Source organism: Zea mays, chromosome 2 (genome assembly GCF_902167145.1).
Source record: "Zea mays cultivar B73 chromosome 2, Zm-B73-REFERENCE-NAM-5.0, whole genome shotgun sequence".
Lineage (NCBI taxonomy): Eukaryota > Viridiplantae > Streptophyta > Magnoliopsida > Poales > Poaceae > Zea > Zea mays.
In genome coordinates this window covers 23,658,249-23,685,976 of record NC_050097.1, presented here as the reverse complement: position 1 = coordinate 23,685,976, position 27,728 = coordinate 23,658,249, and the positions used below count along the sequence as shown (strand labels likewise).

At 45.5% G+C, this 27,728-nt stretch overlaps 3 protein-coding genes across 8 annotated transcripts; all 3 read right to left on the bottom strand.

Moving 5' to 3' along the window:
- Window positions 1-634: 634 nt before the first annotated feature.
- Window positions 635-2,272, bottom strand: LOC103646144 (protein FAR1-RELATED SEQUENCE 5-like). Its single transcript, XM_020548801.1, has 5 exons — window positions 1,790-2,272; window positions 1,448-1,715; window positions 1,024-1,358; window positions 860-925; window positions 635-763 (listed from the first exon to the last, which is right to left on the bottom strand). The coding sequence occupies exons 1-5, from the start codon at window positions 2,261-2,263 to the stop codon at window positions 635-637; spliced, it is 1,272 nt and encodes a 423-aa protein (XP_020404390.1). The 5' UTR covers window positions 2,264-2,272.
- A 73-nt stretch (window positions 2,273-2,345) lies between these two features.
- LOC109944131 (protein FAR-RED IMPAIRED RESPONSE 1-like) lies at window positions 2,346-3,096 on the bottom strand. The gene is made up of 2 exons (XM_020548800.1): window positions 2,829-3,096; window positions 2,346-2,742 (listed from the first exon to the last, which is right to left on the bottom strand). Exons 1-2 carry the CDS (start codon window positions 2,948-2,950, stop codon window positions 2,346-2,348), a joined length of 519 nt encoding a protein of 172 aa, XP_020404389.1. The 5' UTR covers window positions 2,951-3,096.
- Window positions 3,097-5,365: 2,269 nt separating this feature from the next.
- Window positions 5,366-17,036, bottom strand: LOC103646141 (kinesin-like protein KIN-7F). Of its 6 annotated transcripts, none has more exons than XM_008670860.2 (16): window positions 16,904-17,036; window positions 16,610-16,828; window positions 16,389-16,520; window positions 15,936-16,288; window positions 15,395-15,484; window positions 15,189-15,289; window positions 14,975-15,088; window positions 14,797-14,878; window positions 14,651-14,718; window positions 14,476-14,541; window positions 14,270-14,394; window positions 13,838-14,165; window positions 7,359-7,466; window positions 6,407-7,276; window positions 5,921-6,237; window positions 5,366-5,850 (listed from the first exon to the last, which is right to left on the bottom strand). In XM_008670860.2, exons 4-16 carry the CDS (start codon window positions 16,183-16,185, stop codon window positions 5,526-5,528), a joined length of 2,844 nt encoding a protein of 947 aa, XP_008669082.1. In that variant the 5' UTR covers window positions 16,186-16,288; window positions 16,389-16,520; window positions 16,610-16,828; window positions 16,904-17,036; the 3' UTR covers window positions 5,366-5,525. The 6 variants fall into 6 exon arrangements, with proteins under 6 accessions (XP_008669082.1, XP_035821103.1, XP_008669086.1 ...); XM_008670864.4 differs by having other exon boundaries at window positions 5,371-5,850; window positions 15,411-15,484; window positions 16,904-17,023; XM_035965210.1 differs by having other exon boundaries at window positions 16,389-16,828; window positions 16,904-17,034.
- Window positions 17,037-27,728: the final 10,692 nt, after the last annotated feature.

Here is a 27,728-nt window from a genome sequence, read left to right as displayed (position 1 = left end):
TATGGCACTACATTACATTTGTCATAAAATATGAAATCATCTACTCCCCACTAGATGAATCATTGTCTGTGACACCTCCTTGATGTTTTTTTGAAGTGCATGCCTCATTCCAGTTTGGAGCGCTAGATGAACCCTTGTTCCTAGAACCTATGGGCCGCCCTCTCTTTCGACCAGTAAGGCTGGCCAACCGAAGCCTATTCTCCTCCACAGATAGACAAGTGCGACTATTGTGACCATCAGCAATTCCACACCTTTGCCACTTTCTGTTCTTTTTTTTTGTCTCCTTTTGCCCCCAACTTAATAACTCTTTTTTCGGTATCACTGATTGTTCTGCCCTTTGGCTTCGCGTTATCCGGTCTTCTCAAGCTTACTCCACTCACATTAAAATCTAGCTTCTACAATTAAGAAAAAAATATGATATTTTTAAATATTAGTACTTAAATCCAATTATTTGTATGTAATTTTAAATAATATCCATGCACATGCGTTTTTAATAGCACCATTACCTTTTTAATCGTCAAATCTGTACCACTCACATCAATCAGTGGTGTGCTAGTGGTCAATTGTCCATAATCGTGCTGCACACATATACCATTCTTAATCATTCATAATCAGCAACAAGGTCCAATCGTTACTATTTTGTATTACAACAACTTTTTCCTCTTTTATAATCATGTATTACCTGTTCCAATATTTGTTGTGGCATAACACATTGGGTATCGCTCACACCACCTTCTTGTAAAGTAGGCACCAATTGAATTACCTGTCAAATAATACAATTGACAGTAAATAGGTGTGTTTATGACAAACAGTACACACCATTATGCATAGTAAACATCATATAACATATTACACATACACCAGCCTGCGCCATTCTTGTCGTTAGATTATCTCCCATCATGTCTCTTACATCATTCCTGTCGCCCTGTATCAGGCAAGTTTCTCATACTTTCCATTCACCAAAACTTATAACTCAGTATATCAATTAAAATACACGGCTATTACAATTAATATATTAAATACCTGTATTCCTTCGCCATCACTAGTACTATCATCACCTTCAATATCTGGCTCCAACCGTGAAAGTAGCAAAAGCAGTTCATCCATCATCTCCAGGGCTCTATCATATCCAGCCTTTGAAAGACTTGCATGATGTACTACTTTCATTGACTTTTTAAGCAACATCTTCTGCCTATATGATTTAGTCTCACCGTCTTTACCCTTCAAATTCTTATCATCCCTTGAAAAAGTCACATCTTGTATAGCAGAGTAGGTGTATCTCTGAAGGATGTATTCCGAAGGTATTCGATCAATTTGAAGATGCATAAATGTTCGTAAAAGATGCACACAAAGCAGACCTACAACAAAGCATGTAAAAAATGTCTTCGTTTATGTTCACTCATTATAATTAAACATTTTTATACAACAATTACGCAATATGACATACCTGTATGCTCCCAATGCTTGCATTCACATTCATACTTTCCAGCATCTACATCAGCCATTACTTTGAATTGGTGTTGCCCCCACACAATCCTATTTGACCTTGAAGTATGCTGAACCACCCATTCATTCACACCACCATCTGGATCATGTGATATCTTGTATGCAGTAGCATATTTCAAAGACTCGTGAAACTTATTCATTACAGCCCTTGTGTATGTCCTCGCTACACGTATCTCAAACATATACAATGTATTTGTTTCCTTTTGGCCCTACAGTAGACAAAATTATACGTTATAATACGGTACGTTAAATATTATGATATAATAATATTCTATGTACTCACCATGCATCCTAGTGCCTCTTTTGCCTCTTTCATCTTCCTACTGTGTAGAAGCTTCAACATTTGCTTGGCGAATTGATGTAGTGGCGTGTTTGCATCGACATGAGCACTTTTGACGAGTTTGTTCATGCTCTCGCTACGCTGTGTAGAGACCATCAACCCAAAATAATCATGTTTAAAAAAAGCTGGTATCCAATCTTTACGAATTTCATACATTCTGGAAAGACTGATGTTATCATGTAGATGGAAATCATCAATCAGCATTGCCCAGGCAGTCTCAAACTCAGTTACAGTTAAAGGATGATGTATTATAGATTGGAACCTTGTTTTGAAATCCTCTTCCTCAAATCTAGCGTACAACTCGTTTAAATACGGCATATACCTGTTCTGAACATGCCACAAACACAAACGATGGATTGTGTTTGGAAATACCCTGCCTAGTGCAACTGGCATTGCTGGATCTTGATCTGAAATCATATATTTTCACAACATTATGCAACACATTACCAACTATAATTACATTCAATACAATCATAGTAGAACGTAATAATTGTTAAGCTTATTTAATCATACCTGTATGCATTACTCGTGGTCCTTCAGCTCCCATGCATGTTTTGAATGCATTGAAAACCCACTCGAATGTGTCTACAGTTTCGTCACCCAACAATGTGAAACCAAATACGGTGCACTGCAGATGGTGGTTACAACCAACAAACATTCCCAGGGGTTTGTCATATAGATTTGTCTTATGAGTTGTATCAAAGGTAACTGCATCTCCAAAGTCAATGTAATCTGCTTGCTGGCTAGCATGGGACCAAAAAATGCTCAAAATCTTTCCTTCTTGGTCTAGTTGGAAGTCAGAGAAAAACTGTGGGTTATCTTTTTTACACAATGCAAAAAAAGATAGGAGCTTAGACACATCATTGGCATTTCTTTCTCTTTGTCGCGCTTTCTTCCTGTGAACATTAAACAATATGCCATAGTCAATACGTACACAACGTCATTATGTCATTATATCAGTGTAAATAACAAAATGACTTACAGGTTGATCATGTCTTGTGTAGTTAACGGTACATTCTCTGGTCCACCATGCATTTCTGAAACAAAATCCATAATACAGTGTTGCGGAATCCTGCTTTCTTGCATCGCACTAAGGAACTCCATGTATTCTGGAGCATGTGTCTTGTTGCACTGTAACTGATTCTTTTCTGTATCCTTTCTGAAGAACTCATGATTATGTTCCAAATGAATAAGATCAATCCGCACTGAAATGATATTCTCTTTGGCATCGTCATAGATTTTTTTTAAGTTTCATTCCAGCTCTGCATTGTGTTCGCTTGGAAATTGTATTTCTCACTTTTGGAGTACCATTTCCTCTTTCGGCACGCTTGCCTTCCATTCAACAATTCAACCACTTGCAATTTTTTCTCTCCCTATATCTCTTCAATGGAAATCCAACTTCATATGCATATCGGCTATAGAATTTGTACGCCTCGTCCACATTACTAAATGTCATACCCACCTTCGGTACCAATCGTTGATCTATACTATCATCCTATTCAATTAATGGAGTCGTCATGCAGTGCACATATATAAAAAATAAGCTTCTAGCATGGCGAATTTCTAGGACTTCATAAATTGCACGGACTGTATAACTAATACATGTGTATTCGGTGAAATCATAACTTGCACGGAAATTGTATAACAAATACATGGGTATTCCTTTGAACTTACATGGCTTTGGAGAATGTGTGGTGTGTCCTGCTCATGTTCACCAATTGTTCGCATGGGTATCCGCTGACTTGTTCCCACCAAACTTGGATGAACTGTGTTGCCGTCTTCAAGAATTCCTGGCGCCGGTAACGCAGCCGGTGGAGTTACAGCATTCCGGCCATCGGTCGTACAGGGTGTCGTCATCGCCGTATCTTCTCCACACTGCTCCGATCCCCTGGCCGTCTCCATTGTGTATGCCCTAACTCTTCGAGAGCTCTGAACAAAAGCTGCGGCGGCTGTGTGTAGCCCGTTTTTTTTCAGCTCCTATACTCGCCTAAACCGTCCTGGCCTATATTCATGGCATGATCCAATATCCTGCGCGATTTGCTGCGCAGTTTGCATGTCGCGAGATTTACGTGAACTATCCGTTACGATTACATGACCATTGTGTTACATTACCATAAACATGCATCACCCCATCGTGCGACCGCCCCACGTTCCCGAACGACGCGCGCGTCACCCCACTACCCGATCTGACCACTCACGTCGTGTCAGATGCGAATTTACGCAGCCAATAATGGCAAAATACGCAAGCATAACGCGCGACCCACGTCTCCACACCCGACCCCCGGCCCCACGTTACCATTTATGCATCTTTTTTATTCAAATTCCGTATGCATAAACGCCCCACCTTGAATCGGTGCATGCGCGGGTAGTCCCACCACCTGCCACGTCGACCCACGCCGAATTTACGCAGCCAATAACGGCAAAATACGCAAGCATAATGCGCGACCCACGTCTCCCCACCCGAGCCCCGGCCCCACATTACCATTTATGCATCTTTTTCATTCAAATTCCGTATGCATAAACGCCCCACCTTGAATCGGTGCATGCGCGCGGTAGTCCCACCACCTGCCACGTCGACCCGCGCCCCGCACACCTAGCCAGGCCGGGGGCCGAGGCTCTCTCTAGTAATGGAAGCCCTGGGCTTCCATTACCTCGTCCCTATATATATATATATATATATATATATATATATATATATATATATATATATATATATATATATATATATATATATATATATATATATATATATATATATATATATATATATGACCTATGTTAAACTGATAATTAATGAACCGTGCCTATGTGTTAAATTGGTCTATGCGAATATAATTGTGGGTTAAACTAATGAACATGTGTGTGATTTTAAATTGATGAATTGACGAGTGATGAGTTGTGTTAATTTGGTGTTACATTGATGTAGTCTGCAAAACTATGAGTATAGTTACTGTTCTATAATGTTAAATTAGTTTGAAATTAACTAGAAATTGATTATTATATGTATTTGTTTTTGTACCGTGGCTCGCAAGCTAAACGAGTCGAGCGGAGGCGACTATGTGTCTCGTTAGCTTAACGAGCTGAGCCAACTCGAACTCGGACTAGCCGAGCTGTCTCGATATCCAGCTCTAGGGACACCACAACATGGAGTAGGCAAGATATCCAGCTCTAGAGACACCACAACATGGAGTAGACAAGCATTTTAGGCTTGATCAGGAAAAATCACCCGTGTTGAAGGTTCTTTGTTGTGGATGGACTATGTACCTGAACATGTGGTTGTTATCGGTGTCAATGATGAGTAATTACCTCTAACTTCACGAATTTATTAGAAAACAGAGTTTGTGAAGCACTATTTTTGCTGCTTTATGAAAAAGATGAAATTTGTTGAAGTTGAAAGTGTTTAGCCGTAGATTTGTGAAGCTAAGTTGATTTTCGTGAAAAGAAACAGTTTTAAAGACCCCCATAGTATGTACAATTGCTCTGTTTGTTTTCCGATTTGTGCGCCCTGGACACATCATCACACATCGATCAAATGTATATCCATCTGATAGTTAGTCACATTACGGCGTTGCAACGGACTCGGAATCAGGGATTTCTATTTCCAAGAGGGCAACAATCTATTACACAAAAACAAAAGGACGGAACGTTTTTCCCCCTCAGCTTAGTTTTTCGAGTTCAGTCAGTCTAGAGAAGAACGGCCATATCGCCAACTATTGTGCGATCTCCGGGTGAACTGCTGCGGCGCGAAGCTCAGACCAAACATCTCCCTCAGCGCCTTCCCAGGCTCCAGGAGCACGATCAGTCTGGCCACGAGGGACGCGCTCTCCCTAACATGCTCCAGATCCTTGGTCTCCGTCCAAAGGCGCCGAGCGACCTGCAGCCGCCTCCTCTTGGAGGACAGTGAGACTCCCCACTTGGTGTACAAGCTCTCCCGTTCCTGGATCGCCAGCCGCTTCTGCATCTGCCTACAGAGCATCTCCCTCTCACGTTGCAGTTTCTTTGCACTGCGCAGCATGTCACTGAGTTTGAGTGACGCGCCACAGCAAAACTGTGAAAAAATTGAAGATGACTTACCTTAAAACCAGAGAAGCGCTCACGCTGCCTGCTACCACATTACGCCCCATGCTTCCGTTGGAGTATGTATTTTTGAGAAATGATAACCTCCTAAGCTCCACTTCCATGTAAATGGCGTCGGCTGGGTCCCCTTTGAACAGCAGGAAAAAGTAAGTCCTGTGGACCAAGGAAACGTTGCATCCATGCCACAGGTCAATGATCTCTTGTTGTTTCTTCTCGAAATCCAATGGCCAGCGAGATGGTGATTGCAAGTCATCCATAATGGGATCTAGCCCCACGCTCCTTATGGTCCCTTCAGCCAATTCTCCATCATCACCCTGACAATGATAACATAAAAAAGGCGTTTCACTGAAATTCTGCATGTACAATCTTATAATGAGCTAATAAAAATTGTAGGACATAGCTATGCGTTAAATTTTATCTCATTAGAATAATAATGAAATGAGCCATGCCAGCAGGAGAACCAGAACATTTCCAGTTTCGCACCTGATTACCACGTTGCTTCTGATACTGTGCCTGGACCATTTCTTTTAGCTCCGCAACAAATTCACCTATGCCAGCAACAGATTCTGTATCACCAGCAATAGAGCTGTTTTCCTTCAGTCCGTCCCTCGCGGTAATAATTTCAGATAGCATTGATCCTGTTCTGGATAAAGTTTCACTCTCTACATCATAGTTCAGTGCAGGTACCCTTCTTTGACATGTTTCGGGTCTCCCTGGGTAGTCCACAAAACTTCTGCTTGGAGGGGTGCAATCTTGTTTCTCCAAGTCTTCCAACAAGGTAGAACCCATCAGAGACCTACAGCTCCTGCTTCTGTCAATTACTTTTGAGCTTGGTGAATTACCTGTAGAGGATCCCAGATCCATCCCAAGATTGGCTAACGAATTATTGGCATTCTCCAAATGTTGCTCCAGGGTAATAGGAGACTCATCATGCTGTCTAGAATTCACAGATCGATTTGTATTGTTGTTCCCATGCATGCTGGAAGCTACATTTGAATCTTGCAGACTAGTGCTTCCCACAGCTGACGACTCTAAACATTTGTTTTCCTCTGTTTCATTGGTCTCTATGCACCGTACTTCTTTGCAAAGATCCCCTGAATCTTCATTAGATATTTGAGAGTTATCATCTCTGCCATTAGTTGGGGGCATCCCACTGAACGGGGGACTGCTGACTGAACAGCTAAGAGAGGTAGCAAACTGCACATCATTTTCAGATTGCTGTAACCTATAATCTCTTTGTGTTGTCTGGCGTCCTTGAAGCCTAAAATTTTGGCCACTGCTGACAACTTCTGATGTCGTCGATTGCTCATCCTCACATGGCTGAGGAACATCAAAGTTTCTTCCAGAAGAAGCCTACATTGAAGAGAGATTATTATTTTTTTGTTATGAAGGAACAGTCAAGCTGATCAACTAGAAAGTAGTGAAGTGTGTCTACCAGGGGGTGCTTTGAACCATGGTTATCTCCAACAACCTTGAGCAGATCTTGCAGTCTAGATTCAGCGACATCACGTTGTAACTTCAGTTCCTTAATTTCTTTCTCCATCTGCAAAGAACAAGTGAAATTTTACATCATGTCATGGAAGTCGTCATATTTTCACGACGAAGACAACTGACATGCTAAATGGCATATGCAACATGTAGTTAGTTCACAATGGTTACTATGTTTCTGTTGAATAATTAGACAAATTCCAAATTAAATTCCGAATATAAATCATGACCAAATCAGAAGAACTGAAATAAAAGCCAAATCAGATGATGCGTACTGATTAGACTTACTGATTGTTGGCGCGCGCCAGGATCAGCTGGGTCGACGAGGTCAGCAGATCACGAGCAGTCGCGTGAAGACGCTTCCCAAAAACCTTATTCGCCCTCTCCCGGTGCAGGATCTAGAAGACGAAGGGTTCCGGAGACCTGCTCTCCTGATCGCAGATGCACCTCTGCGGTCGGGACGAAGGGAACTAAAAGGCGGCTCAGCTATGAAGAGAGGCGAAAGCGAACTGGGATCTGGGATGATTTGGAGGCTGGCTGCCGGGCTCCTTTTATAGGGTCGAGTCCGCGACCCCCCGTGCTTATCCGCCCACGAAAATCTCGCAATCAGTTGAGATTTTGTAGCGATCGGTTAGGATAAGCGTAACAGCCAAGAAACCAAAAAATCAAACGGCAAAAGGTAGCCGCGCCCCCGCAAGGCGAGGGGCCGGATTTCGGCGGACCATTCACGCGTATGTCGTGCGCCCGCGCCCTTCGCCCCGCCCCGCCCCGGCCCGGCCCGGCCAGGCCAGGCCAGGCGAGGCGAGGCGAGCGAGCGCGCGCGCGCGTGTGGCTCTCCACACTCTCTCCTCTCATCCATGACTTGGTGAGTGAGTGTGGCTTCCATATTTAAGCTAGCTCTACTCCACAAGAGCTAGCAATATGGTGCTATTGGTTCCACCTATCCCTTTGCCATCCACTTATATGGGCTTTTGAGATTTTCCTGGGATTTATTTGAATAACTTAATTGGGCCAAGCCCATAAATCCTAACAATCCCCCACCAGATCTCAAATGCCCATCTGCAGTTTTCGCCACTGTTCACTACCGTTTAATATACTAGTTTTTCAGCAGAGACTGTTAAGTTGAACTTCCGCCTAGAACTCCAAGTTACACCAACCCACAACTTGGACAATGGACTATGCCTTGAATTGCAAGTTTTGCGTGAATGGGTTTCACTTGAAGTCATGACCAGTACTTGGCTACCAGTAGTCCCCTTCTCGGGTGGAGCATATACGTCGTACTCCAAGGTCTCTTCATGAGTTTACTAGAGATCACCCAAATCTCATAGACTGCGACGTTAGACAGTCTAACTCATATAGGTGTGTTCTTTCAAAGAATGTTCTGCAGGACAACATCTTCGCTAATACAAGCCAACAGAACACATTAAGGCACAAAGCCAACCTGCCTTACAGCATTTGAGAGTATTGCATCTTTACTTAGAGAGGGTCAAAAGTTACTCTCCTCAGTTCACCAATGGCTTGTTCTTCCCAGGACCTAATTCACGGGATCTCCGATCACATAGACTGGGTTTCCACCATGGCAACTTTATTCGGGTCTCATACCCATCTCTCTCGATGCGATTTCTATCACATTACATGGTAGTCCCTTGGTAAAAGGATCTGCCAGATTTTTATCTGTTGAAATATAAGTCACACTTATAACTCCGGAGTTTCTCAACTTTCTGACAGACTTCAATCGTCTTTTGACATGTCTTGATGACTTTCCATTATCCTTAGAACTCGTCACTTTAGCAATCACTGTCTGATTGTCACAGTTCATAAGGATAGCTGGTATTGGTTTCTCAACCACCGGCAAGTCCATCAAGAGTTCACGCAACCATTCTGCCTCAACGGTTGCTGTGTCAAGTGCAGCTAGCTCGGCTTCCATGGTTGACCTCGTCAAAATGGTCTGCTTGCATGACCTCCATGATACCGCACCTCCACCAATAGTAAAGACATAACCACTGGTGGCATAAAGCTCGTCTGCATCAGATATCCAGTTCGAATCACTATATCCTTCAAGTACTGCATGCTGACCAGAATAGTGAATTCCATAACTCATTGTACCTTGCAGGTAGCGCATAACCCGCTCAAGTGCATGCCAATGATCAGTCCCGGGGTTTGACATGAACCTACTCAATTTGCTCACAGCAAACGAGATATCGGGCCTTGTTGCACCAGCAAGATACATGAGTGAACCGACAATCTGAGAGTATCTCAATTGGTCTAAACCAATTCTCTTGTTCTTTCGCAGTGTCACACTGGGATCATAAGGTGTTGGAGAAGGTTTGCACTCAGAGAAGCCAAATCGCTTCAAAACCTTTTCAACATAGTGAGATTGCGAGAGAGTAATCCCACCATCTGCCTTAATCAGCTTGATGTTTAGAATCACATCAGCTTCTCCCAGATCTTTCATATCAAAACTCTTTGATAGAAAAGACTTGACTTCATTGATCACATCAATGTTTGTGCCAAATATCAATATATCATCAACATATAAGCACAATATAACTCCTTCGCCCCCACCACAGCGATAATATACACACCTGTCTGCCTCATTAATGGCAAAGCCTGCAGACGTTAGAGTAGTGTCAAACTTCTCATGCCACTGCTTTGGTGCTTGCTTCAGACCATACAAAGATTTCAATAACTTGCACACCTTGCTTTCTTGACCCTTTACTACAAATCCATCAGGCTGTTCCATATAGATTTCCTCGTCCAGCTCTCCATTAAGAAAAGCTGTCTTTACATCCATCTGATGAACAAGGAGACCATACGAGGCAGCCAAAGAAAGTAGTACTCGAATAGTGGTCATTCTAGCAACAGGTGAGTAAGTATCAAAGAAGTCTTCTCCTTCTTTCTGAGTATAGCCTTTAGCCACAAGCCTAGCCTTGTACTTTTCAATTGTACCATCAGGCTTGAGCTTCTTTTTAAACACCCACTTACAACCCACGGGTTTGCATCCATAGGGTCGATCAGTGACTTCCCACGTACCATTTGAAAGAATAGAGTCCATCTCATTATGAACTGCTTCTTTCCAATCATCTGCATCTGGAGATGCAAATGCTTCTGCAATGGTAGTAGGAGTATCGTCCACAAGGTACACAATGAAATCATTACCAAAGGATTTTTCAACCCTTTGTCTCTTGCTCCTTTTAGGAGCATCATTGTCATCCTCCTCTAGGACAATTTCATGTGGCTGTTCAAAACTCTCAATAGGTGTATTATGTTCAGGAATTATCTCAGAAGAGTATCTAGAATTGCTATGAATGTCTTTCATTGGAAATATATGCTCAAAGAAAGTAGCATCACGTGATTCCATAATAGTATCAACATACACATCAGGAACTTCAGATTTAACTACTAAAAATCTATATGCTATGCTACACGAAGCATATCCAAGAAAGACACAATCCACTGTCCTTGGACCAAGCTTGCGCTTTTTATTAATTGGTACATTGACTTTCGCCATGCACCCCCAAGTGCGCAAGTATGAAAGTGATGGTTTTCTCCCAACCCACTTCTCATAAGGGGTTTTCTCTTCTTTGCCCATAGGAATTCTATTCAGAACATGACATGAAGTCAGGACTGCCTCCCCCCACCATGCCTTAGATAAACCACAAGTGTCTAACATGGCATTCACCAGGTCAGTCAACGTACGGTTTTTCCTTTCAGCAATCCCGTTTGACTCGGGTGAATAGGGAGGAGTCCTCTCATGAATAATGCCATGTTCTGCACAGAAATCGTCAAAGACTTTGGGAAAGAACTCACCACCACGATCTGATCTAAGACGTTTGATCTTTCTCTCTAGTTGGTTTTCAACCTCAGCCTTATAGATTTTAAAGTAGTCTAAAGCCTCATCTTTAGTTTTTAGCAAGTATACATAGCAAAATCTAGACGCATCATCAATCAATGTCATGAAGTATCTCTTACCACCTTTTGTCAACACACCATTCATCTCACAAAGATCAGAATGTATGAGTTCTAGTGGTGCCAGGTGTCTCTCCTCAGCAGCCTTATGAGGCTTTCGAGGTTGCTTCGACTGCACACAACTATGGCACTTAGAACCTTTGACTATGGTGATATTCGGAATTAAACTCATGGTTGCAAGCCGAGACAAAGAGCCAAAATTAATATGACACAAACGAGAATGCCAAATACTCGCAAGATCATCAACATTAGCACAAATATGGTTCACAGACTTATTATTAAAATCTAACAAAGAAAAGCGGAACAAGCCTCCGCAATCATAGCCTTTACCAATAAATTGTCCAGACTTGGACACAACTAATTTATTGGACTCCAAAACTACCTTGAACCTATCTCTACATAGAAGGGTTCCGCTAACGAGATTCTTGTGTATAGAAGGGACATGATGCACGTTCTTCAGTTGCACGATCTTTCCCGAAGTAAACTTCAGATCCACCGTGCCAGTGCCATGAACAGAAGCATGTGACCCATTCCCCATTAGCACGGAAGAATCCCGGGCGCCCTGATAAGAAGAGAACAAGTTAATGTCAGAACACACATGAACATTAGCACCAGTATCAAGCCACCAACTAGGTGATTGAAATACTGAGAAGATGAAAGGTAGATTACCATACCCTTTGTCTTCCTCATTGCTAGCGATCACTGTGTTGACATTGCCCTTTTTGCCACGGCGATCCGCTCGATCAGGACAATCCTTGGCAAAATGACCCGCCTCGCCACATGCGAAACATGTCAATTCAGCCTTGTTCTTCTTCTTCTTGAAGTTGGTAGTTTTATTGGGCTTGTTAGATTTTGGCTTCCCTTTGCCCTTGTTGTGGTTCTTCTGAACCATGTTGGCGCTGGAGTGGCCCTCGCCTCCTTTAGATCCCGTGTCCTTAGCCCGAACTTTCTCCTCAACATCCAGAGACGCTATCAGATTTTCGACTGATATCTCCTGTCTCTTATGTTTCAGAGCTGTGGCGAAGTTCCTCCATGTAGAAGGCAACTTTGCAATAATGCACCCGGCCACAAATCGGTCAGGAAGGACTATCTTAAGGTGGTCGAGCTCCTTGGCTATACACTGTATTTCATGAGCTTGCTCTACAATAGAGCGATTATCAACCATCTTATAATCATGAAAGCTCTCCATGATATACAGGTCACTGCCAGCATCTGATGCACCATACTTAGTAGTAAGTGCATCCCACAACTGTTTCCCGTCTGTATACTGCATATTCGCATCAACCAGACGGTCAACAAGGGCGCTAAGAACGGCTCCCGTGAACATAGTATTGGCATGGTCGTACTCTTTCTCCTGTTCAGGAGTCAGTGGACCCTCAGGTCTGCCTTTACTAACATGGAAGACATTCATAGCAGTAAGCCAGAGCGTGGCCTTGACTTGCCATCTTTTAAAGTGCATACCATTGAACTTTTCTGGCTTGAGCGCATCGGCAAAAGCAGCCATAGAAAAACTAGGAAATTGTCTACAATAAGGTTTTTGGATTGTTGAATAATTAGACAAATTCCAAATTAAATTCCGAATATAAATCATGACCAAATCAGAAGAACTGAAATAAAAGCCAAATCAGATGATGCGTACTGATTAGACTTACTGATTGTTGGCGCGCGCCAGGATCAGCTGGGTCGACGAGGTCAGCAGATCACGAGCAGTCGCGTGAAGACGCTTCCCAAAAACCTTATTCGCCCTCTCCCGGTGCAGGATCTAGAAGACGAAGGGTTCCGGAGACCTGCTCTCCTGATCGCAGATGCACCTCTGCGGTCGGGACGAAGGGAACTAAAAGGCGGCTCAGCTATGAAGAGAGGCGAAAGCGAACTGGGATCTGGGATGATTTGGAGGCTGGCTGCCGGGCTCCTTTTATAGGGTCGAGTCCGCGACCCCCCGTGCTTATCCGCCCACGAAAATCTCGCAATCAGTTGAGATTTTGTAGCGATCGGTTAGGATAAGCGTAACAGCCAAGAAACCAAAAAATCAAACGGCAAAAGGTAGCCGCGCCCCCGCAAGGCGAGGGGCCGGATTTCGGCGGACCATTCACGCGTATGTCGTGCGCCCGCGCCCTTCGCCCCGCCCCGCCCCGGCCCGGCCCGGCCAGGCCAGGCCAGGCGAGGCGAGGCGAGCGAGCGCGCGCGCGTGTGGCTCTCCACACTCTCTCCTCTCATCCATGACTTGGTGAGTGAGTGTGGCTTCCATATTTAAGCTAGCTCTACTCCACAAGAGCTAGCAATATGGTGCTATTGGTTCTACCTATCCCTTTGCCATCCACTTATATGGGCTTTTGAGATTTTCCTGGGATTTATTTGAATAACTTAATTGGGCCAAGCCCATAAATCCTAACAGTTTCTTCATGTACAAAGATGGTGAGATGAATACACATGAAAACGTCAGAAGTAGAAGGGTACCTCCAGGATTTGATTATCTTTTTCCTTCACTAATGCTTCAAGACCAGGATATGAAGCTGGGCATCGCAATTCACTTTCCAACCTTGCAAGTTCTTTTTGTAATTGCTTAATTAATGCTTTATCAGACATAACCACATTAACCTGGGCATTTGTCACCACTTCCTTTGCACAACTTGCAAACAACAAGGTATTCCTTGACTGTTCCATATGGCTTCGGGCTGGGCTCATTGTACAAATAATTGCTGTTCTTGCATTGCCTCCTAGAGAAATCTGTAATATGCGTGTGAGCTTTGAATCTCGGTATGGTATGTGCCCATTTCTTACCTTGCTGCACAAATGAGAACAGGTAAACAGTTAAATGAACAAAAGATATTTTTATCGTAAGAGGAGCATGCTAAACTGGAACTCAAAACAGTGAGTTAAGGTTGCAACCTTAGTTTCCGGATCACAGTTCCTAGGGTAAGTAGACTTCTATTAATATGACAACCTTCCTTCAGCCTAGCCCCAACTGACAATGCCTGAGATGCACGTTCACTTCCAGCCAAATCAACGAAGTTCTGCATGGTACAATCGAATGCGCTTATACTTACCCATTTTTTTTGCCACGAAAGAAATATGAGTAAATTATAATTTCTCACCACACTAGCAACAAGTGTTGTTGACTTGTCCTTACCTGAGAACTCACGAGCAGAACTTTCAATAGTCTGAAAGAATCATTTATCAAATCATAAGTGATGAAGTTAGGCAGTGACTATTTTACATTAATCTACCAGTCCCTTTTCTTTTCTACATGCAACCAAGCAGTAGGCAAACCAGTTTAAGTATTTGGTGTGATCTGGAGCTGTTTCCATTTAAGTATGTCTCGCCGGTCCTCCTTTGAGCTGATACAAGAACACAAAGTACACTTAGATGATAATAATCACTGATTAAGTATTAAACAAACTACTAACAGTACCCACCTTCACACACAGAAATAAGTTCTTTCAGGTGGTCCAAATCCCTCAAGATCACCTCTGTAAGGTTCTCTATATATGTTCCCTTCTGTAGAAGTAAACAGCAGTGGACCAAAATCAGTGCAGTGGGACAGTAGGATACCTTTTCTTTTCTCTAAAATATATAGCTATTTGTTGTTCTCACCTCTGCATCATCCCAAAGTCTAAGTGATGTGTTTTCTGCACTAAGAAGATCCCTTACAACTTCGTTATATATTTCAATTGCTGAAAATTTCAATACAAATGCTCTCTCTTCATGCTGCAAGAAAAAATGTCCATGTGTATAAGTTTGCAAGCAGAAATGGTGCCATTTTGAAGACATGTTATGAATTAAACCTTAGGAACGATTATTTGGTAACCTTGCCAATGTAATCATAGATATCTGCTGCTGTATGTTCCGTTATTCCAGTCATGGTGTATGTTTTTCCACTACTTGTTTGACCATATGCAAAAACACTTGCTGTTACATACAGATAAAGGGGGAAAGAAAACACATTTCAGTGACTTCATGGAGTACTTTGATTTAAAAAAAATAGAGTAAGATAGAAAGTAGGTGTTGAGTTACAGTTAATGCCACTAACTACAGAGAGAGCAACTGCTTTGGCCCCTTCCTCATATACTTCTTTGGTATTACAGTCAGAACGAAATACCCTATCTGCAAAAGAACAGAGTTGTGTCAAAGAAGTTACACACAACAACATAGCTGGAAAGGAATGGACTTTGTAGATTGTAGTGTATACTTGTGGAAAGAGCAAAGTAAAGCGCCACTGACTATCTGTACTCTAGCAAGAAAAAAATCTGTCCACTAAAATGAAATCGTACTGTTAAATTCGAGGGGAGTAGTTTCTTTATGATAAAATAGTTTCTTAGGGGACCATCTTGCTACACCAAAAGAGTCACTTCAGGTTGTTCATACCATTACTCCAAAAATCAACTTAGCCAATGTGTTTTTTAACATTTCCCTCCTAAAATACAACCGAACACGAGTATTCAAATTGAATATAGCGGTTGGGCAGCCAATTTCTAAACAGAACCTTCAGAGATGATGAAATGCTGCGTCCAGAAGACCAAATGAATAAAAGAAGCCTGATTTGCAAAGGGCTAACCAAATGAATACGTAGTCGGAGCAGTAGGCCGGTCCGGGAAGGTGCTCCGGGAGATGATGGTAGTGTCGTTGATGCACTCCCACTCCGCCGGGTCCCTCCTTGCAATCTCCTTGTCGCTGAGCGGTCTCAGCCTCACAGAGACCAGTATCTTCTCCAGCCTTCCCGCAGCACCTGCACCGCCGTCATTGGCCACCTCGGCCCCATCCACATTGTCCAACTGCACCTGCTCGTCACCTCCAATCGCCCCCATCTATCTCTCTCTCTCGCTCGCTCTCTCGCTCTCTGTGTATGTGTGTGTCCTCTCCTTTCTTACTCCCCCTCCTCTACGCTGTTCCCTGCCCCCTCTACGCCATCTGCCAAGACCACAGTATTATAAGCAACAGAAAAACGCGCCCACATCGAAAACAAACAAAACCAACAAAAGGAACTGGGAGAGAAATTGAAGCGACCCACCCGGCCTACTCGGGTCATCTGGACGTGGAGCGGGGCTAGCTAGCCACGCTGTCGAGCAAGTGAGTGGTTGCTCTAGTAGGTGTAGGTCTAGGTGGCGAAGGAGGCGGGCGGCGTTCGTTGCGGGGCCCAGCGCTGTGATTAGGATGGTGGTTAGAGTGTCGTCTACTCCTACATCGGGAGGGATCACACTGGCCGGGGAAAGACAAGGAGCCCGAATATACCAGCGTAACCACTCATGGCAATGTTGACATTCCTGCTTTCCGAGGACGCCGCGAGAGAGCCATATTTTACGATCCCACCGACGGCGGGCAACAGGAGCAGGATCACATGGCACTATGGCAGGACAGTCTCCCTACTGCTCATAATTTTACCCGCGCCTCACTAGCCATCACTGTGGCACCAAGCTAGTAAATCAGCAATCCCCACAGCAACCTGCAATGCTGTCATGCTGAAGCGAGTCAAGCGACAGCGACACGGAAGCTGGGAACAAGAGCGCGAGAGGAATTTTACCGAACCTAGATGTGGGCTGTCAGCGGACTGGGCGTCCGGTGACTTGTCGGAGGCGAGGAAGACGAAGCAGAGGAAGAACGAGTCGAAGAGAGACAGCAGTCGAAGAGAGACAGCAGGTTTGTTAGTATTTTCTTCCCCCCTTTTCCATTACGCTGAATTGTTCTTATATCTTGTTACAAGGCCCACGGCCCAATCATAGGGACACAGCCCACTCAGTTTACTCACTCGGCCCCTGAGACGCGAGGATTTGGCTTTCTATTCCGCCGGCTTGTGGTCTGAACTGTAGCTTCTTCCTCCTTTGTGTCCGTTTCTTCAACCACCTGAAGCCGTCTCCTGACATTGTCCCCTCCTTGAAACTCCGCTTGACCCCAAGCGGCTGCTTCTGGAAATTTGGACCGCAACGCCTCTTCATCCTCCCAACTAGAAAGAGTATCATCACCTTGAGACCATTTGATAAGCACCTGTTGTACCGCTTTGCCTCCTCGCATTACTATGCGTCTATCCAATATCTGCACAGGAACCTGCATCTGGCTCATAGCATCAGGAAGTGCAGAGCTCACTTGTCTATTGCCGACTGAAAGTTTGAGCTGAGACACATGAACAACTGGGTGGATGCTAGCTGAAGGTGGCAACTGCAACTTATATGCCACTTTGCCCACACGTTGAAGAATCAAATATGGCCCAAAAAACTTGAAGCTGAGCTTGTGATTTGCCCGAGTAGCCACTGACGATTGGACATATGGCTGAAGTTTGAGATAGACCATATCCCCTACATTGAATTCTCTTTCAGTGCGCCCTTTATCCGCTTGAGACTTCATCCTCTGCTGTGCACGAGCCAAATGCTGCTGGATGAGTTTCACCATCAACTCTCTTTGATTCAGCCATGTTTGAAGGTCCATTAAAGATGAGGCATCACCCAGAGTTAACCCCAACTGTCGTGGGGTACGGCCATACAATACCTCGAAAGGAGAACGTCCTAGAGATGAGTGGAAGCTGGTGTTATACCAGTATTCTGCGAGAGATAACCAGGAAGACCACTTTGTTGGACAGGCGTGAACAAAGCTGCGAAGAAATGTTTCAAGACACTGATTCACGCGTTCTGTCTGGCCATCGGTTTGTGGGTGATAAGAAGAGCTCATTTTCAGCGTAGTCCCAGCCAACTTGAAAAGTTCTTGCCAAAACCGACTAGTAAATATCATGTCACGGTCTGACACAATGGAGAGTGGAAAGCCATGGAGCTTGTAAACGGAGTCCATGAAAAGTTGGGCGACCTTCAGTGCTGAAAATGGGTGCAGCAATGGAATAAAATGGCTGTATTTCGAGAATGTGTCAACCACTACCAAAATGGTGTCAGCATTAGATGATCGTGGAAGGCCCTCTACGAAGTCCATGCTGATGACATCCCAAGCCTGATCAGGTACTGGTAATGGCTGCAAGAGGCCTGGATACTTGCTTCTATCGGGTTTGGACTGTTGACAAATAGCACATGATTTTACATAATCTTTAACAGAGGTCTTCATCGATGGCCAAGAAAAGAGCTGCTTAACCCTTCGGTAAGTCACCGGAAACCCTGAATGGCCCCCCACCGGGCTGTCATGTAAACCCAACATAATCTGGTTCTGGAGAGGGAAATTGTTGCCAATCCATATTCTGTCTTTATACCGCAGAATTCCAGCCTTGAGTGTATATGGTCCCAGTGGCGCAGGAGTGACAGACAAAGCAGCTAGCAATTTCTGGGCCTGATCATCATTTTTGTAACCATCCATGACCTGAAGCAACCACTGAGGTGTGGCCGAAGAAATGTTGTACAACTCAGCTGATGGCCTTCTTGAAAGTGCATCTGCAGCCCCATTATCAGTACCCTTTCGATACATGATTTTGTACTGAAGGCCTATTAATTTGGAGAACACACGCTGTTGCCAAGGAGTTGTCAAGCGTTGTTCTGTTAAATGGGACAAGCTTCTGTGATCTGAATAGATAATAAATTCAGCATGCTGAAGATACTGTCGCCATTTGTCCACAGCCATCAAAATAGCAAGGTACTCCTTCTCATATGTTGACAATCCTTGGTTTTTAACACCCAATGCCTTGCTCACATAAGCTAAAGGATGGTTATCTTGTAACAGCACTGCCCCAATTCCTCTGCTAGAGGCATCAGTCTCAATTGCAAAGGGCCTAGAAAAGTTAGGTAAGGATAGCACAGGAGCTGTAACTAGAGAATGCTTCAATGTTTCAAATGCTGTTATATGAACCTGAGTCCAAACAAAGATCACTCCCTTTTTCAGCAGATCAGTGAGAGGGCGAGCTATAACTCCAAAATTTTTGACAAACTTCCTGTAGTATCCTGCTAGGCCCAAAAATCCCCGGAGTTCCTTGCAATTCACAGGTGTTGGCCAAGACGACACAGCTTCCACCTTGTTTGGGTCTGTAGCCACTCCATTTACAGAAATAACATGGCCCAAATAAGCAATTTGCTGCTTGGCAAAAGCACACTTGGAGAGCTTAATATACCATTGTTCCTTATGTAAAATATGCAAGACCTGTGTCAAATGTTGCAAATGTTCTTCCCATGTCTTGCTTTATATCAATATGTCATCAAAGAACACCAGCACACATTTCCTGAGTAATGGGGCCAATGTAGAATTCATGGCACCTTGGAATGTTGCAGGAGCTCCTGAAAGGCCAAATGGCATAACCTTGAATTCGAAGTGGCCATGATGAGTTTGGAATGCAGTCTTGTGTTGATCCTGTGGGCTCATTCGGATCTGATGGAAACCAGCTCTAAGATCCAATGTAGAAAACCATACTGCCCCATACAATTCATCCAAGAATTCATCAATAATAGGTACTGGATATTTTGTTTTGACTGTCAAGGCATTCAAATGCCTATAGTCGACACAGAAGCGATAAGTATTGTCCTTCTTCTTTACCAATATTACTGAAGAAGCAAACTCACTGTGGCTGTGTTGTATTGTGCCAGCTTGTAACATGTCTGTTACTTGTTGCTCAATTTCATTTTTAAGAGCAGGAGCATATCTGTATGGTCTCATCTGTACTGGTCGGGCACCTGCTACAAGTGGAATTTGATGGTCACATTCTCTTATTGGAGGCATACCAGTAGGGATGTCAAAAACCGTAGGAAACTGAAATACCACAGCTTGTATATCTTCAGGTAAATCGGCTAAGATAGCATGTTCCTTGTCTGACAATTCCTGGAGGCTACACACTTGGATGACTGCTGTCTGTATAACTGATGACCTGACGCCATGCAGGGTGACAGTGGAGTCTTTGAGAGGAATGCTAAGCCATTTTTGAGACCAGTGGATCAACATCGGGCTATGTTTCTCAAGCCAATCCATCCCAATTATAAGGTCATAAGTTGACAGTTGTAGCACCTTGAGTGTAGAAGAAAATGTTACCCCACTAATGGACCATGAAGCATCCAAGATCTGATGAGTGCAGCACAGATGTGATCCATTGGCAACCTGTACTTGCAGAGACTTATCGACAGGAACTAGTCCTGGCAAGTTAGCTGCCACCTCACTGCTGATAAACGTGTGAGAGCTTCCTGAATCAAGCAGCCAATATGTCCATGCCTTCAATATGTCCCACAAACTTCATCGTACGCGGAGCTTCATGTCCTCGTGCCGCAGCTTGGGATAACACCATAATATTCAGTTCAGGTCCATCTTCATCCATGTCCGAACATGTTCCTGATTCATCTTCGGATGCCTGAACCATTTGCCACAACTCCTCGACCACGTGCAATTGAACTGTATCAGCACACTGATGATCTCGAGAGTATTTTAATCCACATTTATAGCATAGGCATTTCGCTTTACGATAGGCATATAGTGAAGCAATTCGATCATCAGTAGAAGGGTTCCTGCTGCCTGAAGGTTTTTCCTCCATCTTGCCTGTACCAATTTGCTTGACCTCCTTAGGATACCACTGATGGCCAGCAACTTGTCGAACAGCAGCCCTGGCAGGGTTGGTAGCTTCCTGCCATCTGTACTCCTTCTTCTTCAATAATGTGCCTGCTTCCTCCTGCAACTGAGCAAGAATTGCAGCAGTATCCAAATCTTGTGGCCGTTGAAGCATAACAACAGCTTTAACATCATCTCTAAGACCATCCACAAATTTTAAAGTGTAGTACAAAGGTTCAGACATGGACTGATATGCATTAAGTTTATCTATCAATTGGGAGAACTCCTCCACATATGCAGCCACTGTCCCAGTTTGCCGAACATGGAACAATTGCCGGAGTAACAATTGGTGTTGATCCTTACCAAAGCGTTCAAGAACTAGGCGCCCAAATTCCCCCCAAGAAATGTGAATAATCCTGGACTCTACCGACTGAAGCCAGCGAGCAGCAGTGCCTATGAACTGCATGGATGCAACCTTAATCCACATCCTTGGGTCTACTGAATACATGAGAAAATAATCTTCACACCTAGTCATCCACAACTTGGGGTTCTCACCATCGAAAGATGGAAAGTTAAGCTTCGGCAAACTCCCCAAATTTTTCCCATAATAGGGCTCTTGCATATTTCCTCCCAGCCCCTCTGGCATGTGCTGATTGATGTGGCATCCATCAAAATTGGGAACTATAAATGGTGCTTGTGGCAGATAATTTGAGTGCGTACCATTGTTCGGGAGATGGGTTGGAATGGGACCATTCTCAACTCCATACTCCCGATGATGCAATGCGTCGTGGTGCCCGTTGGGCTTGCTGGTGTTGACTGCGGCCACAGGTGGGCGCTCCGCCACTGGCACATATGGCCCCAGAATGCTTGGTCGGCCATCCTGACTGCTTGAAGCCCCTCCTTCCAGCAGTTGTGTGAGGCGAGCAAGTTCTGACCGCATCGTATCAACTGAAGTTCGCACAGCATCGATGGAACTCTCCACCTTGGGCCTCCACGATTCGAGCACTGATGTGGCATTTTCCAGAACAGCTACGCGTGTAGTAGCTTGTGCGGCCAGGTCGTCGATGCGATTCATCTGCGACCCACGCAGTTCCACCATCTGGGCATTGATTCTATCACCCAATACTCGAGTGAGTTCTTCATGCGCCGCAGCCATCCTGCCCTCGCCCAATTTCTCCTGAATGACGCTGACGTTGGCTGCGTTCTTGTTCACGGTTCGCTCCAATTCGCTCCACCTCTGGTCCTGGGATTCGAGGCGATCGCATAGTTGTTGGAGAACCTTCGACTGTGCTGCTAGGGTTCGCGACTGGACATCAATGGACTTGGATTGTGCTTCCAATGCCGCTGCTACGCCGGGATCGGGTGCGCCCGCCATCTTCGCGCGACGGGTATAATACGAAGGTGCCGCCATAGGAACGAACTTGTATCCGATACCACTTGTCAGCGGACTGGGCGTCCGGTGACTTGTCGGAGGCGAGGAAGACGAAGCAGAGGAAGAATGAGTCGAAGAGAGACAGCAGACGAGAGAGTCAGAACTGGGAGAATGGTTTGTTAGTATTTTCTTCCCCCTTTTCCATTACGCTGAATTGTTCTTATATCTTGTTAAGAGGCCCACGGCCCAATCATAGGGACACAGCCCACTCAGTTTACCCACTCGGCCCCTGAGACGCGAGGATTTGGCTTTCTATTTCGCCGGCTTGTGGTCTGAACTGTAGCTTCTTCCTCCTTTGTGTCCGTTTCTTCAACCACCTGAAGCCGTCTCCTGACATGGGCCCGCGGCGCTGACAGCGTCCGCCACGGCGCGGGGGCTCAGCTCGTCGGCGGCGGCGGCGGAGACGGCGGCGGGCATGGCGGAGCAGCACTAATCCGTTCGCGGCGGCCGGGCGTTGTTTGAGCAGCTAGCGGAAGGAAGAGGTTTCAGGCGGAGAGGCCGAGAGGTGTGGCACTGTGGCCTGGGTCTAGCAAGCACTGGCGGTTGGATGAGGGGGGCCACCGCGCCGATCAGCAGCAGGTCGAGTGTCGTGTCCTCTTCAGAGGATCGCACAGGACGGTGGCGGAGTTTTCGCCCTATCCGTCACTCTTTTCGTCGAATCCACAAAACAGCAGAGACGAAAAAATAGCATCTGTTTTCAAATAATTCGTATAACAGTATCTATTTCACTAAATTAATTGGAAAACGATACTCTATCCATATTTTTGTATTATTTATTGCTTACACCACATACGAATAGATTAAATTACCCTATTGATTTCACATCCCTCTTTTTTTTTATTTCTTCTGTCTATAAGAAAAATACAAATAGATAAAATATATGAGATCCATTTTTATAGCGTTAAACATATAAATAGAAACATATTTTTACAAAGGAAGATGTTTAGATTTAACTGTTGAACTTCAAACTCAGTATCTTCAGCATCAAACTATTAAAATTAGACATACTTGGTTTACCGAAAAGTCTCAACTATACCTCTTTCGTTCTTTTTTATTTGACGTGGTTTTTTAATAACTTCAATCATTTGTCTTATTCAAAAAATTGATATGTTCCATAAAACTACTCCCTCCATCCCAAAATATAGTGTTGAAGTTAAATGATTAAATCTAGACTTCCTTCTTTATAGAACATTTGTGTTTATTTGTATGTTTAACATTATGCTTAACAATATAAAAATAGAGTTCATATATTTGTATGTATTTATGTTGTTTTTATAGACAGAATTGATAAAAATAAGGGTGAAAAATGATAGGAGCATTGGTCTATTTATTTGTGAGGTGAGAAATAAAAGAATGAAAAATATAGATGGCGTAATGTTTTTTGAATTTATTTGATAAAAACGGTGCTGTTATTTAAATTGTACGAAAATAAGTGTTATTTTCTGAACATTGTTTCAAACTAGTGTTGTTTCATAAACTCCCCTTTTCCTCACCCGCTTTTCAAATTTTCCCCACACCACCACTCGGAGAAGGGACCGTTGGCTTTGGTTCCCCTTTTTCATGTCGTCTTCGCTGCACGTTTTGCGTCGTTGCGTGGTGTTTTTTTTCAAAACTATTGATTGGCACCGTTTGGTTTGAGAGATTAAAGATTAGTCACTTTATTTTAGTCTTATATAGTCTCTAAATTGACAAACAATAGAACTAAAACAGAGATTACCTCAAGAGGTGACTAGAAAGGACTAAATCATATTAATTTTACCTTTTGCCCTTTATTTATTTCAGTTGCACTAATTGCGGGAGAATGCTAAGAACTATTTTGGTCTTCTTATGGTTTATTTAATGTGCCCTTAATACTTTTAGTTCCTACAACTAAACAGGGTAAGGGCTAAACTTTAGTTCCATAACTAAACTTTAGTCTCTGAACTAAAGGAACCAAACATGCCCTAAGGTTGTTCAAGGGAGAACATATAAAATAGGAGATTTACACTATAAATTATACTTGTAGAATGAAATTTGAGATAGGAAATGTGATATAGGATGAGATAGAATAGATACTAGAGATAGCCTAAGGTCTCGTTTGTTCCCAGACATATATGTCACATCGTATATTTTGATGCTACTTAAAAGAATAAAAATAGTCTAGTTTTAAAACTAATATATAGATAAAGACTAAATTATAAGATGAACCTATTAAATCTTAGTCCATGATTTGCTAATCGTGGATTAATTAGTGTCGGCGTTTCGACCCCGGGGGTCCCTGGACTGACGAGTAAATTATCGCCGCGTGTCCCAGCCCAGATGGGTCGGCGCGAGACGGAGCACGAAGGGGGAAAAGGGAGACAGGAAAAAGGGGAAGCCCGCGTCCTTCGTGTTGTCCCGCGCCCAGGTCGGGTGCGCTTGCAGTAGGGGGTTACAAGCGTCTGCGTGGGAGAGAGCGAGAGCCTTATACGCGTCGGCCCGTCCTCCCGCGCGGCCAACCTTCTCGTACGAGAGCCCTGGTCCTTCCTTTTATAGGCGTGAGGAGAGGACCCAGGTGTACAATGGGGGATGTAGCAGTGTGCTAACATGTCTAGCAGAGAGGAGCTAGAGCCCTAAGTACATGCCGTCGTGGCAGCCGGAGAGGTTTTGGCACCCTGTTCATGTGATGTCGTGGCCGTCGGAGGAGCGCTGGAGCTTTGCGGAAGGACAGCTGTCGGGGCTGTCGAGTCCTTGCTGACGTCTCCTTGCTTCCGCAAGGGGTTGAGAGCTGTCGTCGTCATGGAGCACGTGGGGCGCCATCATTATTTGTTTACCGGGGCGAGCCAGATGGGACGCCGGTCTTGTTCCCCGTAGCCTGAGCTAGCTAGGGGTAGGGTAATGATGCCCCCCCTGTGACGTGGTCGGTCCGAGCCCTGGGTCGGGCGAGGCGGAGGCTCCTCCGAGGTCGAGGTCGAGTCTGTCTTCTGAGGTCGAGGACGAGTCCGAGCCCCGGGTCGGGCGAGGCGGAGACCGTCGTCTGAGGCCAAGGCTGAGCCCAAGCCCTAGGGTCGGGCGAGGCGGAGTTCGTCGTCTTCTAGAGCCGAGGCTGAGTCCGAGCCCTGGGGTCGGGCGAGGCGGAGTTCGTCGTCTTCCGGAGCCGAGGCTGAGTCCGAGCCTTGGGGTCGGGCGAGGCGGAGTTCGTCGTCTTCCGGAGCCGAGGCTGAGTCCGAACCCTGGGGTCGGGCGAGGCGGAGTCCATCGTCCGAGGCCGAGACGGGGGCCGAGCCCTGGGGTCGGGCGAGGCGGAGCTTCCTATGGCGCCCGAGGCCGGACTTGACTGCTGTCAGCCTCACTCTGTCGAGTGGCACAGCAGTCGGAGCGACGCAGGCGGCGCTGTCTTCTTGTCAGGTCGGTCAGTGGAGCGGCGAAGTGACTGCGGTCACTTTGGCTCTGTCGACTGAAGAGCGCGCGTCAGGATAAGGTGTCAGGCCATCCTTGCATTAAATGCTCCTGCGATACAGTCGGTCGGCGTGGCGATACTGCCAAGGTTGCTTCTCGGCGAAGACTGGGCCTCGGGCGAGCCGAAGGTGTGTCCGTTGTTTGAGGGGGCCCTCGGGCGAGACGTGAATCCTTCAGGGTCGGCTGCCCTTGCCCGAGGCTGGGCTCGGGCGAGGCGAGATCGTGTCCCTTGAGTGGACCGAGCCTTGACCTTAATCGCACCCATCAGGCCTTTGCAGCTTTGTGCTGATGGGGGTTACCAGCTGAGATTAGGAGTCTTGGCGGTACCCCTAATTATGGTCCCCGACAGTAGCCCTCGAGCCTCGAAGGGAGTGTTGATACTCGCTTGGAGGCTTTTGTCGCACTTTTTTGCAAGGGGACCGGCCTTTCTCGGTTGCGTTTCGTTCCGGTGGGTGCGCGCGAGTGCACCCGCCGGGTGTAGCCCCCGAGGCCTCGGAGGAGTGGTTTGACTCCTTCGAGGTCTTAGTGCGTTTCGAGATGCTTCGGCCGGTCTGGTTGTTCCCTCATGCGAACTGGCCGTAGCCCGGGTGCACAGTCGAGTCCCAAGTTCTCGGGCTGGTATGTTGACGCTGTCAACGGTTTGGCTGGAGCCGGGTTTGCGAGAGCAGCCCCCGAGCCTCCGCACAGAGCGAGAGGACGGTCAAGGACAGACTCGACTTTTTTCATACGCCCCTGCGTCGCCTTTCCGCAAGGAGGAGGTGAGAGCACCTAGAGGGGGGGGTGAATAGGTGATCCTGTGAAACTTGAAAACTTAAGCCACAAAACTTGGTTAATCGTTAGCACAATAATTGCCAAGTGGCTAGATAGGAATCCTCAACAAAACACAATAACCAACAAGGATCAATCACAGAGATGACACGGTGGTTATCCCGTGGTTCGGCCAAGACCAACGCTTGCCTACTCCACGTTATGGCGTCCCAATGGACGAGGGTTGCAATCAACCCCTCTCAAGCGGTCCAAAGACCCACTTGAATACCACGATGTTTTGCTTGCTTTTTCTCAATCCCGTTTGCGAGGAATCTCCACAACTTGGAGCCTCTCGCCCTTACACTTGAAATTCCCAAAGAACACGGAGCAAGGGAGGGATTAGCAACACACACAAGACACAAGAATCAGAGTGTCAACACGCACACAAGTCGCAACAAGAGCTCGCAACACAACTCAATGAGTTCACAACTCCACTAGAGCTCTATATGCTATCACAATGAAAAGAATGCGCGAAATCGATGTCTTGGTGCTTAGGAATGTTGTAAGAATGCTTGGTGTACTCCTCCATGCGCCTAGGGGTCCCTTTTATAGCCCCAAGGCAGCTAGGAGCCGTTGAGAGCAATCTAGGAAGGCTGATCTTGCCTTCTGTCGACTGGCGCACCGGACAGTCCGGTGCACACCGGACACTGTCCGGTGCCCGATTTCCTTCCTTAAACAGCGAAGCCGACCGTTGCAGATTTGGGAGCCGTTGGCGCACCGGACATGTCCGGTGCACACCGGACAGTCCGGTGCCCCCTTCTAGCCGTTGGCTCGGCCACGTGTCCCGCGCAGATTGCGCGGTCGACCGTTGGCCCGGCCGACCGTTGGCTCACCGGACAGTCCGGTGCACACCGGACAGTCCGATGAATTATAGTCGTACGTCGCCGATGAATTCCCGAGAGCGACGAGTTCGCCTGTGAACGGCCCACCGGACAGTCCGGTGCACCACCGGACAGTCCGGTGAATTATAGTCATACACCGCCGACGAAGTCCCGAGAACAGCCTTTTCCCTCGAGCCAGCCTGGCGCACCGGACACTGTCCGGTGCACCACCGGACAGTCCGGTGCTCCAGACTGAGCAAAGTCTTGGCTGCTCGAGCCAAGGCTTTTCCAATTGGTCTTTTCCTGTTTCCAGCACTTAGACACAATACATTAGTCTCTAAAACAATGTACTAAGTCTGAGAAACATACCTTTATCCTTGATTTGTACTTTGTCCACCATTTTACACTTAGGCACTTGTGTTGGACA

Coding starts and splice junctions, on each gene's coding strand:
- LOC103646144 (XM_020548801.1), bottom strand. CDS start 2,263: ATGATTTCAGATCAAGATCCAGCAATGCCAGTTGCACTAGGCAGGGTA. Junction 926..1,023: donor GTGATGGCGAAGGAATACAG/GTATTTAATATA, acceptor TGCCTGATACAG/GGCGACAGGAATGATGTAAG. Junction 764..859: donor CAAGAATGGCGCAGGCTGGT/GTATGTGTAATA, acceptor ATTATTTGACAG/GTAATTCAATTGGTGCCTAC.
- LOC109944131 (XM_020548800.1), bottom strand. CDS start 2,950: ATGGAGTTCCTTAGTGCGATGCAAGAAAGCAGGATTCCGCAACACTGT. Junction 2,743..2,828: donor ACACAAGACATGATCAACCT/GTAAGTCATTTT, acceptor TAATGTTCACAG/GAAGAAAGCGCGACAAAGAG.
- LOC103646141 (XM_008670860.2), bottom strand. CDS start 16,185: ATGGGGGCGATTGGAGGTGACGAGCAGGTGCAGTTGGACAATGTGGAT. Junction 15,089..15,188: donor TCTATGATTACATTGGCAAG/GTTACCAAATAA, acceptor TTTTTCTTGCAG/CATGAAGAGAGAGCATTTGT. Junction 5,851..5,920: donor AGCGCTTCTCTGGTTTTAAG/GTAAGTCATCTT, acceptor CATGCTGCGCAG/TGCAAAGAAACTGCAACGTG.